This window comes from Leucopleurus acutus (genome assembly GCF_964270905.1).
Source record: "Leucopleurus acutus genome assembly, chromosome: X".
Classification (NCBI taxonomy): Eukaryota; Metazoa; Chordata; class Mammalia; order Artiodactyla; family Delphinidae; genus Leucopleurus; species Leucopleurus acutus.
This window is the reverse complement of record NC_139148.1, coordinates 20448025-20462417: the sequence shown is the minus strand read 5'-3', so window position 1 is coordinate 20462417 and position 14393 is coordinate 20448025. Positions and strand designations below refer to the sequence as shown.

General features: G+C 43.5%; 1 protein-coding gene across 1 annotated transcript in view; it reads right to left on the bottom strand.

Moving 5' to 3' along the window:
• The window catches only part of POLA1 (DNA polymerase alpha 1, catalytic subunit), a 303995-nt gene that overhangs the window by 272976 nt on the left and 16626 nt on the right, over positions 1–14393 (bottom strand). The window contains exons 5-10 of the mRNA XM_082864756.1: positions 7841–7956; positions 7007–7069; positions 6051–6143; positions 5530–5617; positions 5080–5281; positions 4813–4991 (exon numbers count right to left, since the gene is read on the bottom strand). Coding sequence (XP_082720882.1) covers positions 4813–4991; positions 5080–5281; positions 5530–5617; positions 6051–6143; positions 7007–7069; positions 7841–7956 — 741 coding nt within the window. The remainder of the gene's footprint in view (positions 1–4812; positions 4992–5079; positions 5282–5529; positions 5618–6050; positions 6144–7006; positions 7070–7840; positions 7957–14393) is intronic.

Genomic DNA, 14393 nt, shown 5'->3' with positions numbered 1-14393 from the left:
CCGTGTGCCACAACTACTAAAGCCTGTGTGCCTAGAGCCTGTGCTCTGCAACAAAAGAAGCCACCGCAATGAGAAGCTCGCGCACCACAACGAAGAGTAGCCGCCATTCACTGCAACTAGAGAAAGCCCGCGCGCAGCAACAAAGACCCAACTGAGCCAAAAATAAATAAATTAATTAATTTTTTAAAAAAGAAAGGACTCCAGAGGGAATTCCCTGGCAGTCCAGTGGTTAGGACTTCATGCTCTCACTGCTGAGCACCCGGGTTCAATTCCTGATCCGGGAACTAAAATCCCACGTGGCCAAAAAAAAAAGGACTCCAGAGATTTGATAGTCAACCTAAGAGATGGTCACTGTGCAAAATCCCGGGCTCCATGAATAATTAGACAGCAGTAATGAACATAGCCGCTCTATAGGGCCACTTGCCTGAGGTACTTAGAAAATTCTGGCACATGCAAAGGCTACTGTTCACAAGGCCAATTACTCCAGTTTCACAAGATAGCTCATCAGCGCTTCCTTCTGTCACTCGTTCTAGTAGAAATAAGACTATCTAAGAATTTTCATTTCTGCAGATGATTAAAATTCTTACAAGAGTTGTGTAATTTTCAGCTGGGGTAAAAGAGGTGTGGGGGGGAGATAGGGGAGAGAGAAGGGAGGACTGTGGGGATGATTAAAAAAGAAAAAAGTCACAGTAGCTCAGAAAATTAAAAGTCATCCTCACAACAGTTAGAGACGAAAAACCAAAATTCCATGCAAAGAAAAATAAAGACCCTAATACTGGATTCAAAGATTCAAATAGCTCATTTTACAGTCAAACTAATATCACATTTCATGCAACACATTTGACACTGTTTATGCCTCATTTGCCACAAAAAGATCATGGTAAACAAAGATTACATTCCCCTTAAAGTTACTAGCTGAAACCAGGTGCAGTCAGGATTATTCAACCTTGAAAAAGTCATAATGAAGACAGGATATCTTCCCATATGCAAAGAGTAAGATTCTTTTCATAATTACGGAGCATTCAGCAACAACTGACTTACTTAGAATCTGTAAGAAAGTGAGAAACAATAACAGGGTCTTTAGGAGTACTTCGTTTTTATTAGCAACATTGATTTCACCAAAGCTCAGTGATCATTACCTGCTATCATGATGAAACTGTTCAACCCTCTGAGATTACAGGACTTTTTTTTTTTTTTTTTTTTTTTTGCGGTACGCGGGCCTCTCTCTGTTGTGGCCTCTCCCGTTGCGGAGCGCAGGCTCCAGACGCGCAGGCTCAGCGGCCATGGCTCACGGGCCCAGCCGCTCTGCGGCATGTGGGATCTTCCCGGACCGGGGCACGAACCCATGTCCCCTGCATCGGCAGGCAGACTCTCAACCACTGCGCCACCAAGGAAGCCCAGGACTTTTTTTTTTTTAAGCCATCTACATCAATCGCAGAGGACACAACTTCAGAAGTACCACAGAACCGCAGAGTGGATTACGAGTGAGAAGCCCTGAACTCTGCCACTGAGGAGCTGACCACTTTATCTTTTGGAGCCCCAGCTTCCTCTGCTTTAAGTGAGTAACTAGAGATGATGGTCTCTGAGGCCTTTTCCAGCAATAGAAACTCCCTTTTACCCTAGCATTTAGAAGACAGGCCAGTAACAGACTGGTACCTCTTTCAAATGCAAAATATTCCCCAATAGTGGTTGAAAAGGCCTACCCATGACTATGGTCAGTACCAGAATTCAACAATATATACCATAAATCGGTTGCTTTGCAAATATAGCTGTGCTTCAACGTGCTTCAATCTTAACCTACAACATCCATTACTATAGATCAACACTAGTCAACAGAAATTTCTGTGATGACAGAATTCTTCCCTACCTGTGCTATCCATGGATAGGGTAGCTACTAGACACACGTGGCTACTGAGCACTTGAGATGTGACTAGTGGCTGAGAAGCTGAACTTTAAATTTTATGTCATTTTAATTAAACTTAAAGAGTTGCATGTGGCCAGTGGCTAACATAGTAGAGAGCGCAGCTCTAGACCCCTGCCCTGCGAAATGATGCTGTTTTTTACTAAGAGTATCAACCAGTAAGCAATAGACAGAAGTAATAAACTCATTTTCACACAGGAAAGAGAGAGGGTTGTTGTTTCCTAAGGTTCTAATTTTTGGCAACTGACACCAGCAATCTGATGCTTTATATGTGGATTTATGGAAGACCATCCACTTTTGTGTTAGCCATTCTTAATCCACAATGCTACAAGGCTTCAAGAGGCAGACTTGGTAAGAGCAGCGAATGCAATGCGGATTCTCTGAAACCTTTCATGTGCATCTACAGGACTGTCGCTGTGCAGTTTATTTCAATGAACATTTACTGAACATCTACTATGTACCTGGCATCATCCTAGATGCTGGAAATAAAAGGTCCCAGCCCTGCAGGAGTTTAAAAGCTTTGAGGGAAAAGACAACACAGAAGCAGATCTTTTCAAAATAATATGACAAATGCTGCAATGGGTAAGGGTTCGATGGGGGTCACAGAAAGGGCTCTTAGGCCAGTTTGGAGGATTAGGAAATTTGGGGAGACCACACTGGGGCTGAGCCAGGTGAGGTCATTCTAGGCAGACAAATACAGTGAATAAAAGGATATGGTATAAAGAGCAGTAGGTACATACAGCGAACTATTTCTAGGACACAAAAGTCCTACACAGCAGGCAATAGAAGCCTTACTAAGGAACTTGGACTGTAAGTCACAGGCAGCAGCCACTGCGGATTTTCTCTAACGAGGAAATGACGTTCTGAGCAATCACTCAGGCTGCAGTGTGGAGGATGACAGCTGAGGGATCAGTTAGGAGGCTGGGTTCAGTAGCAGGAAGGGCTCAAGGGTGGCAGTTGCGAGGAGAGAGAGAAGACAGCTTGTCTAGTTTAGAAGGAGAAAACTAATAAGACTTGGTGAGGGAAGGGAGGAAAGGGGGGACTCAAGGCTGGCTCCCAGGTTTCTGGTTTTCATGGGACCATTAATCAAGTCAGGTAATAAAAGCCAGCCTGGAGCAGATACAGCAAAGCACAGGGAGTAGCACCAGGATGGGCAGGCCCACCACGTCACCCAAGTCCAGTGAGCACCAGCCATGCTGCTGTGCTGGGAGGTCACATGACACACACGTGAAAATGGTGTCCCCTGAAGCTGTATGATGGGGCTGCCCTGGGTTTAATTTGCAAAGCCTCATGAAATCACACTTGCCGGCCCACCTTGCACCAGCGAGTTACAAAGCAGGCAAAGAGGTGAGAGGGTCTAACCAGATCATCTTGCCCTAGCTCAGGTAGATGAGATACCATTTCTAAGACTGCTTACATCTTTACCTCAGCAATGAACACATGGCAGTTTGCTACTCAAGCAGCTCCGCAGGAGTTTCAACTCTTCGATAAGCGGAGCATACTAATGCTGCTGCCCTCGCTCTGATGGCTAATACTCGGACTCCAGGAAATCACTTTGAAAAAATTCAGTTTGTATCTACCCTTACATCCAGAAACGGATCTGAATAAAGGCCAACTGTTTAAGGGTGTATTTAAGGGTGTATTTTTTATGAATCTGACATGCCCTATCCTGCCCAGCCCCATAGTGAAGAAGTGCTCAAAGGAGCACAGAAGGAAACTAGAGAGCCTCCTGGCTCTTTGTGAGTCAGAATTCGGAGTATCAGCTCATTTGGAGGAGGACCTGGGAATTAGCCTGGATCCCTCCTTCCCGTCAACCTCCCACATCCATCCATCCATCCGCCAACGAGTTCATGTCGAAGTACATGTTACAGGCATTCGCTCCTCTCCTCCACAGCCGCCACTAAGGCAAGTAACTAGCACACCTGCTGTAGACGGACTGATCTCCAGAGCTTCCATACTCCCTGACTCCAGCCCCAGGTGCGCGCGTGCGCGCACGCACACGCACGCACACACACACACACACACACACACACACACACACACACACACACAGAGCCTTTTCTCCGCATAAACCAGAGGGTTCCTGTTAAAATGTAAACCCAACCATGGGTCCACTCAACCCCCTCACCCCTGCACCCTGCACTGAAAATCCTCCACTGCTCTTAGAGTAAGACCTCAACTCCTTAATACGGCTTTTAAGGTCCTTTATTATCCGGCCTTTGCATTCTCTCCGACCTGACTTTCAGCCAGTCCTGTCGCTTGATTACTCTGCTACAACCACGTAGGCCTCCTCCTTTCTCTCCCCAGGCCTCTGCACTTACGGGTTCCTCAGGCTGAAATACTCTCTCCTCGGCTCTGAATGTGCCTCAAATCTCAGCCCAACAGCCATTTCCTCAGACAGGCCCTCCCTGGCCATCCCCCAACTAACTGCCTTTACACCATTCATTAACTTACCTTATTTACTGCCTATCTCTCCCACCCTACTAGAACGTTAGCTCCACCAGGACAGAGAATTTGCCCAGCATGTTCACCCCATCTTAGTGCCTGGCACAGGGCAGGTGTTCAAATTGCTGAAGGAACAAATTAAACAGATTGCACTTTAAGTAAAGTGCATTCCAATATGTTCAGATACATTAACAGTGAACTATAATACAAGCACACACTGCAAAACCACATATAACTGGTTTTGGGGATAAGCGCCTGTAAGGACTATTCACACCACAACTCCTCTCCATCCGGGTGGCTCACCCACTTTACAGTTCATGAGTGTTGCTCTTACTATGTACGTACATGAGAGCAGAGCCTGTTCCAATTACAATCACTAACACTTCAGGGAAAGGCGCTATTCCATATTAAAGACATCCAGTTACCGTATGTAACTGTATGATTACCTGGTTGGCTGTACGGATCTTCATAAGCATCCAGCCAATAAAACTGAAATACTTGTTCCTCATCTGCCCCTTTTACCAGTGGGAGGTGACTGGAATCCACTTGAACTTCCAGGGCTGAGAAACTGCTGTCATCTTCCTGATCAATGTCCCAACAAGAGACATCTGGGAGAAAACTTGCTCTGCAAAAATCACATTTTCAAAATCCTTTCAAAATCCGATGGGATAATTGTAGCACTACTTGTCAGAAAAGTCATAAAATGCTCTTACGAGTAGGATATGGTCCCTTTCCCAGGATCTGCCTCATGTTTTGTCCCCTCTGCTGGCTCCCTCTCTTGGTCGGAGGTCTTGGCACCCACCGGCTCCACATCCACCTCCTCCGTTTCCATGGGCTCATCAAAGTCGCCATCTTCAAAATCCATTGCCCCTGACTCCTCCTGGTCAACTGTACGCAATGCCAGCACCGGCTCTCCTGGGGGTGGCATCACACAATCCCATCATGTGCCGCTGCCAGGGAGCACAAGCTTCCCCTACGCTGCAACGGCAGCCTACCCCTTGCCCACATGCTATTCGCATTTCTCTTCAATCTCCAAATTGGATGTTTTTAACTTTTCCTGCTATGAATTCAAACCTTTCACGCTGAAACTGGCTATTGCAAGCCCTTCAAATTCCCCCCACTTCCTCCTTCACGGGGCCTCCATCTTTTGACAGCAGACTTACCAGCAAATCCAGCACATTTAAGAGGGGCAGGGGTTAATGAAGGCTCCTTCCTTGAGACCGGGGAAGTGGTTTTTCCTGAAGGAGCTGCCTGTCAATGTTTTTAAATGTTTAGTCAGTTAGACCTGCATACTAAAAATATGCATCTGTCCTACCCTGACCAGAGATAATGACAGTTCCTATCTATAAGACGATTTTCTGTTTTATTAATGTAACATCTTCAATTATTTTACTGTTACCTAGGTTTACCAAAAAAACACTTGTTTCCAGAAGGAAAATTATTGCATCTAGCACAGCTGTAACACCTATACTAAACACGTACTAGTTACTACAAAATTTACTATGAGAGAAACAGGCACATGCTATTGTTGAAATATATGAAACTATATAAAATGAAACAGGAGTCCTAATTTAAAACAAAAGCAAGAACAAATTCAAAGGCATTTCGCTCACACAGAAAAGCAACAAAGTAAGTTTTAAGCAATAATATAAATCAAGATTGAAGGTATTTCGACACACTATACCTTGGGGGTGTGCATAGAGAAAGGATTCAGTGAAGCTCCACTGGATCCTTTCTTCTTCGGTATTATTACAGGTGGTGGAGTTATTTGAGGTGTCTAAAAGGAGGGGAAAGACAGACATTCACTGCCATGCTTGGTTTACCACAAGACACAAAAAGTACGTTTCTTCCCCCAGTGAAGCCCAATGAGCAAAGCACTTTTTTCCTTCCCTGCTCCCCCCACAGATCTATGTTCATGCAGTGAGGTTACTATAGCAACAATACCACAGACTCACTAGAAAACCAGAATAGATATTGAATCCACCCCTCATCAATTTTTTCTCTTTAAAACTTAACATACTTCTCCCTTACCCTTCCAGAATATTACATTTAAAAACTGTCAAGCTCGAACTACACAGTGTAGGTGTAAGTCATTTTAATCAAGGGTCACTTAGAAAGAAGCACATCTCTAAATGAGAGCTTAGTCTTGCTGTGAAACAGCCCAGTTGCAAATTTCAGTACAGATGAACCTGTCTGAGTTCTATCAGGGACAGCTCACTGACTCTTCCCTCAACCCCAATCAGAATTCAAGACGAGGATCTCACGCCTGATTGTGCAGACTGACAGGCTTCAATCCATTTCGGGAACATACACGGCAGCAACTGAGCGCAAGCAGTGTGCCTTCCCAGAACTGACTCATGTGGATTCTTACTACTTCAAACACAGCCCCACATGGCCCAATCTACACAATCACAGAGCCTCGAGGAGCTAGAAACTACTCACCTAAAATGGTGAAAAGAAACCAATTTGAAGGGCTTTGTTTTGGTTTTGGGGTTTGTTTTCTTTTGTTTTGTTTTTTGGTGGTGTTGTCACTGAATTTTCTGTTTTGCATTCTAGCAATAGTCTGTTTTGTAAAATTACTGAATTGTTTCTTCAGCCCATGTCTCCTGAATATTTGACGACAACTGGAGATTCACTTACCTCAGTGTTCAAATCCTGTAGAATATCACCTAGCAGATCATCCTTGGACAAGTCAACAGCTTTCTGGAAATTATAAAGGCAGGAAGAATGAGAAAGCCCTGCCCTTCATATTTTCACCCAGACCCCATGTCAGTGGAAGGAAGAACCCAGCCAGTCAGTCCTTGCCTCTTCATCCCTAACTCTGAGGGCTCCTCTACTATTCACAGATCTTAACCACCAGGGGCCTAAACATAACTCCTACACCCTGAGCCCCCGCCCTCAATTTTCAGCTTCATTCCATAATCCTCCTGCTAACCACCAAAATAAACACACTCACTGCCAGTGCAGCTTTCTGGTTTAGTTTTCTCTTCTATCTCCAAGCCACAACCACTGAGGTGCCTCAATTCACCTAGAAATCTACATCCAACTTAGTGACTGAGATTGGGAAAACATTACTCAAATATTTGAGTTCAAACATATTGGGACTTCCCTGGCAGTCCAGTGGTTAGGACTCAGCACTTTCACTGCCGTGGGTCCGGGTTTAATCCCTGGTCAGGGAACAAAGATCCCACAAGCCACGTGGCACGGCCAAAAATATTTAAAAATACAATAAAATAAAAATAAAAGCAACATTAAAAAAACATATTGACCACCTATTAACTGTACAATCAAACATTAAATATAATTAAAGATCAAAGACCAAGCTCATCTAGAACCAGGGGATGAGCCTAGAAGCCTTCATAAGATCATCTGTTTAGAGCTATGGGGAATCTGACAGGAAAGGTGAACTATGAAGAAACAGGACTCTTCGCTTCACAAAGGAAGAGGCAAATATAAGAAAACCATGAGACGCACATCTGCGGTTTTCCTTCCAGCACTGGCAATGAACATTGACTTGATATTGTTCGGTTTTGTCACCGTGGCCTTCTTGACATTCCTCTTGTCTTTGCTGCATGCTTTATTATTTTTTCCTGTTGGAAGAAAATTTGTTTAGAAACACGCACCAGCAAAAACCAAAATGGAAAACCAAAAGCCCAGTCACCTGCCCTCTGTATATGAGACTGTGACAAGAAAAATGTTAAAAACTCAAAATACAAAACTATGAGACTTTATGCAAGGTACACAGGAAAGAATCTTTAAAATGAACTGAATTCAGGACAACTTGACTAAATGTTACTACAGAAACTGATGAAATGCCAGTCAAATATCAGGATGAGTTAAGTGGGACTGTTTAATTGCTGCTGTTAATGTAAATAAAAAGCTTTTTAAAAGGTGGGTGGGTTTGTTTTTCCCCCATAGAAATAAAAAGATCAAGCTCATCTGGTTCCAGGGGATTAGGCTTGCAGTCTTCATGAGATCATTTTAGTGTGATACTGACTCTGACAGGAAAACTGAACTACGAAAAAACAAGATCACCAGTTAGGATACTGTAGCATCCTAGCTTCCATTTTATGAGGAACGCATGTCCTAGCAACACTAAACAGCACGGAGACATTTGTTCCATAAAGAACAACTTGTGCCATATGTTTTCTCTTCCGGGCATGTGGAAACCACCTGCAAACTCCTCTACTACTGTCAATTTTACTCTCGCTTTCTGACTCATCCCAGAGCAGCCTCCACCTACAAAAGACCTAGAATGAATAGTTAACATAGTGTGGTAGTGGCATATGAATACACAGATCAGATGAAACAGAATATAGAGTCTAGATAAAGACCAAATTACTTATGGAAATTTAGCATAAAACAAAGGTAACATCTCATATTACTGGGGAAAAGATGGACTTTTTAATAATTAGTGTTGGCTACCCATTTGTAAAGAAGTAAATCAGTATAAACACCAAGCAGATCACAGGTCAAAAATTTAAAAATGAAATTATACAAGTACTTTAATAAAAAAGGCAAATTCCTTGTAACCTGGATGTGGGGAAAGTCTTTCTATCTATGATTCAAAATCCATCTGCAAGAAAAAAAAAGGATCGACAGATGCAATTATATCAGAAACAGGTTTAAAGACAAAACAGAAGAAAATTTTTGCAATATGTTTTACAGAGAAAAAACCAATTTCACTGATATTAAAAAAAAAAGGCCAGTGGAATTCCCTGGCAGTCCATTGGTTAGGACTCCACACTTCCACTGCAGGGACCCAGGTTCGATCCCCTGGTCAGGGAACTTAAGATCCCACAAACCACGTGATATGGCCAGAAAAAAAAAGGCCAAAAACCCAAAGGAAATGTGGGCAATAAATACTAACATATGGTTCACATTAAAAAAATACATAGGGCTTCTCTGGTGGTGCAGTGGTTAAGAATCTGCCTGACAATGCAGGGGACTCGGGTTTGAGCCCTGGTCCAGGAAGATCCCACATGCCACGGAGCAACTAAGCCCGTGCACCACAACTACTGAGCCTATGCTCTAGAGCCCCCGTGCCACAACTACTGAAAGCCTGCGTGCCTAGAGCCCGTGCTACACAAAAAGAGAAGCCACCGCAATGAGAAGCCCACGCACTGCAATGAAGAGTAGCCCCTGCTTGCTGCAACTAGAGTAAGCCCGCGTGCAGCAACGAAGACCCAACGCAGCCCAAAGAGTAAAATAAAATATATAAACAGCTATTAAGTTTTATGAAAAGATACCCAACTTCATACGTAAAAGAAATGCAGATGAAAACCACACCAAGATGTCATTTCTTGCATGTCAGAGTGCCAAAAATGTGAAAGCTTGACAACACATTCTCACCACATTCTGTTGGTGAGGCTATGGTGTCCAAATGGACACTCATATGTTGTTCATGGGAGTGTAAAATGGAACAACTCCAATGGAGAAGAATTTGGCAATATCTCATGAAACTTCACGTGCATGTACTCTCTGAGCCAGCAATCCCACCTCTAGGAATTTTCCCTGAGGAAAATACCATATGCATAGTTATTCAATGTGGTATTATGTGCAAGAGCTAATTACTGAAAATCTAAATGTTCATTCAAGAACACCACATGGGAGACTTCCGGGAAGATGGCGGAAGAGTACGATGCGGAGATCACCTTCCCCCCCACAGATACACCAGAAATACATCTACACGTGGAACAACTCCTACAGAACACCCACTGAACGCTGGCAGAAGACCTCAGACCTCCCAAAAGGCAAGAAACTCCCCACGTACCTGGGTAGGGCAGAAGAAAAAAGGATAAACAGAGACAAAAGAATAGGGACCGGGACCTGCACCAGTGGGAGGGAGCTGTGGAGGAGGAAAGGTCTCCACACACTAGAAGCCCCTTCGCGGGCGGAGACTGCGGGTGGCGGAGGGGGAAAGCTTCGGAGCCACGGAGGAGAGTACAGCAACAGGGGTGCGGAGGGCAAAGCGGAGAGATTCCAGCACAGAGGATGGGTGCCGACCAGCACTCACCAGCCCGAGAGGCTCGTCCGCTCCCCCGCCGGGGCGGGCAGGGCTGGGAGCTGAGGCTCAGGGTTCGGTCGGAGCGCAGGGAGAGGACTGGGGTTGGCAGCGTGACCACAGCCTGCAGGGAGCTAGTGCGCCACGGCTGGCCGGGAGGGAGTCTGGGGAAAACTCTGGACCTGCCGAAGAGGCAAGAGACTTTCTTCCCTCTGTTTCCTGGTGCGCGAGGAGAGGGGATTAAGAACGCTGCTTAAGGGAGCTCCAGAGACGGGCGCGAGCCGCGGCTAAAAGCACGAACCCCAGAGACGGGCATGAGACGCTAAGGCTGCTGCTGCCGCCACCAAGAAGCCTGTGTGCGAGCACAGGGCACTACCACACCTCCCTTCCGGGGAGCCTGTGCAGCCCGCCACTGCCAGGGTCCCGGGATCCAGGGACAACTCCCCCGGGAGAACGCACGGTGCACCTCAGGCTGGTGCAACGTCACACCGTCCCCTGCCGCCGCAGGCTCGCCCCACACTCCGTGCCCCTCATTACCCCTGGCCTGACTGAGCCAGAGCCCCCGAATCAGCGGCGCCTTTCACCCCGTCCTGTGTGAGCGAAGAACAGACGCCCTCCAGCAACCTACACGCAGAGGTGGGGCCAAATCCAAAGCTGAGCCCCGGGAGCTGTGAGAACAAAGAAGAGAAAGGGAAATCTCTCCCAGCAGCCTCAGGAGCAGCGGAATAAAGCTCCACAATCAACTTGATGTACCCGCATCTGTGGAATACCTGAATAGACAACGAATCATCCCAAATTAAGGAGGTGGACTTTGAGAGCAAGATTTATGATTTTTTCCCTTTTGAGTGTGTATGTGTATGCTTCTGTGTGAGATTTTGTCTGTATAGCTTTGCTTCTACCATTTGTCCGAGGATTCTAGACGTCCGTTTTTTTGTTTTTTTTAATTTTCCTTCTTAATAATTACTTTTCATTTTAATAACTTTATTTCATTTTACTTTATCTTTGTTCTTTCTTTCCATCCTTCCCTCCTTTAGACAACGATTCATCCCAAATTGAGGAGGTGGACTTCGAGAGCAAGATTTTTGATTTTTTCCCCTTTTCCTCTTTCTGTGAGTATGTGTATGCTTCTGTATGAGACTTTATCTGTAAAGCTTTGCTTCCACCATTTGTCCTAGGGTTCTATCTGTCTGTTTTTTTCTCTTAATAATTATTTTTTATTTTAATAACTTTATTATATTTTATCTTATTTTATTTTACTTTATCTTTTTTTCCTTCCTTCCCTCCTTCCTTCCTCCCTCCCTTCGAGCTTTACAACAAATGCTAAAGGAACTTCTCTAGGTAAGAAACACAAGAAGAGGAAAAGACCTACAATAACGAAACCAAAACAATTAAGAAAATGGGAATAGGAACATACATATCGATAATAACCTTAAATGCAAATGGACTAAATGCTCCCACCAAAAGACACAGACAGATTGGCTGAATGGATACAAAAACAAGACCCATATATTTGCTGTCTACAAGAGACCCACTTCAGACCTAGGGACACATACAGACTGAAAGTAGTAAGGGGATGGAAAAAGATATTTCATGCAAATGGAAACCAAAAGAAAGCTGGAGTAGCAATTCTCATATCAGACAAAATACACTTTAAAATAAAGACTATTAGAAGAGACAAAGAAGGACACTACATAATGATCAAGGGATCGATCCAAGAAGAAGATATTAACAATTGTAAATATTTATGCACCCAACATAGGAGCAGCTCAATACATAAGGCAAATACTAACAGCCATAAAAGGGGAAATCGACAGTAGCACATTCATAGTAGGGGACCTTAACACCCTACTTTCACCAATGGACAGATCATCCAAAATGAAAATCAATAAGGAAACACAAGCTTTAAATGATACATTAAACAAGATGGACTTAATTGATATTTATAGGACACTCCAGCCAAAAACAACAGAATACACATTTTTCTCTAGTGCTCATGGAACATTCTCCAGGAGAGATCATATCTTGGGTCACAAATCAAGTCTTGCTAAATTTAAGAAAATTGAAATTGTATCAAGTATCTTTTCCGACCACAACGCTATGAGACTAGATATCAATTACAGGAAAAGATCTGTAAAAAATACAAACACATGGAGGCTAAACAATACACTACTTAATAACGAAGTGATCACTGAAGAAATCAAAGAGGAAATCAACAAATACCTAGAAACAAATGACAATGGAAACACAATGACCTAAAATTTATGGGATGCAGCAAAAGCAGTTCTAAGAGGGAAGTTCATAGCAATACAATCCTACCTTAAGAAACAGGAAACATCTCGAATAAACAACCTAACCTTGCACCTAAAGCAAGTAGAGAAAGAAGAACAAAAAACCCCCAAAGTTAGAAGGAAAGAAATCATAAAAATCAGAAATAAATGAAAAGAAATGAAGGAAATGATAGCAAAGATCAATAAAACTAAAAGCTGGTTCTTTGAGAAGATAAACAAAATTGATAAACCATTAGCCAGACTCATCAAGAAAAAAAGGGAGAAGACTCAAATCAAAAGAACTAGAAATGGGGCTTCCCTGGTGGCGCAGTGGTTGAGAGTCCGCCTGCCGATGCAGGGGACACGGGTTCGTGCCCCGGTCCGGGAAGATCCCACATGCCGCAGAGCGGCTGGGCCCGTGAGCCATCGCAGCTGAGCCTGCGCGTCCGGAGGCTGTGCTCCGCAACAGGAGAGGCCACAACAGTGAGAGGCCCGCGTACCACCAAAAAAAAAAAGAAAAACTAAAACAAAAAAAAAAAGAACTAGAAATGAAAAAGGAGAAGTAACAAATGACACTGCAGAAATACAAAAGACCATGAGAGATTACTACAAGCAACTCTATGCCAATAAAATGGACAACCTGGAAGAAATGGACAAATTCTTAGAAAGGCACAACCTGCCAAGACTGAATCAGGAAGAAATAGAAAATATGAACAGACCAATCACAAGCACTGAAATTGAAACTGTGATTAAAAATCTTCCAACAAACAAAAGCCCAGGACCAAATGGCTTCACAGGCGAATTCTATCAAACGTTTAGAGAAGAGCTAACACCTATCCTTCTCAAACTCTTCCAAAATATAGCAGAGGGAGGAACACTCCCAAACTCATTCTACGAGGCCACCGTCACCCTGATACCAAAACCAGACAAGGATGTCACAAAGAAAGAAAACTACAGGCCAATATCACTGACGAACATAGATGCAAAAATCCTCAACAAAATACTAGCAAACAGAATCCAACAGCCCATTAAACAGATCATACACCATGATCAAGTGGGGTTTATTCCAGGAATGCAAGGATTCTTCAATATACGCAAACCAATCAACGTGATACACCATATTAACAAATTGAAGGAGAAAAACCATATGATCATCTCAATAGATGCAGAGAAAGCTTTCGACAAAATTCAACACCCATTTATGATAAAAACCCTGCAGAAAGGAGGCACAGAGGGGAACTTTCCTCAACATAATAAAGGCCGTATATGACAAACCCACAGCTAACATCGTCCTCAATGGTGAAAAACTGAAAGCATTTCCACTAAGATCAGGAAGACAAGACAAGGTTGCCCACTCTCACCACTCTTATTCAACATAGTTTTGGAAGTTTTAGCCACAGCAATCAGAGAAGAAAAGGAAATAAGAGGAATCCAAATCGGAAAAGAAGAAGTAAAGCTGTCACCATTTGCAGATGACATGATACTATACATAGAGAATCCTAAAGATGCTACTAGAAAACTACTAGAGCTAATCAATGAATTTGGGAAAGTAGCAGGATACAAAATAAATGCACAGAAATCTCTTGCATTCCTATACACTAATGATGAAAAATCTGAAAGTGAAATCAAGAAAACACTCCTATTTACCATTGCAACAAAAAGAATAAAATATTTAGGAATAAACCTACCTAAGGAGACAAAAGACCTGTATGCAGAAAATTATAAGACACTGATGAAAGAAATTAAAGATGATACA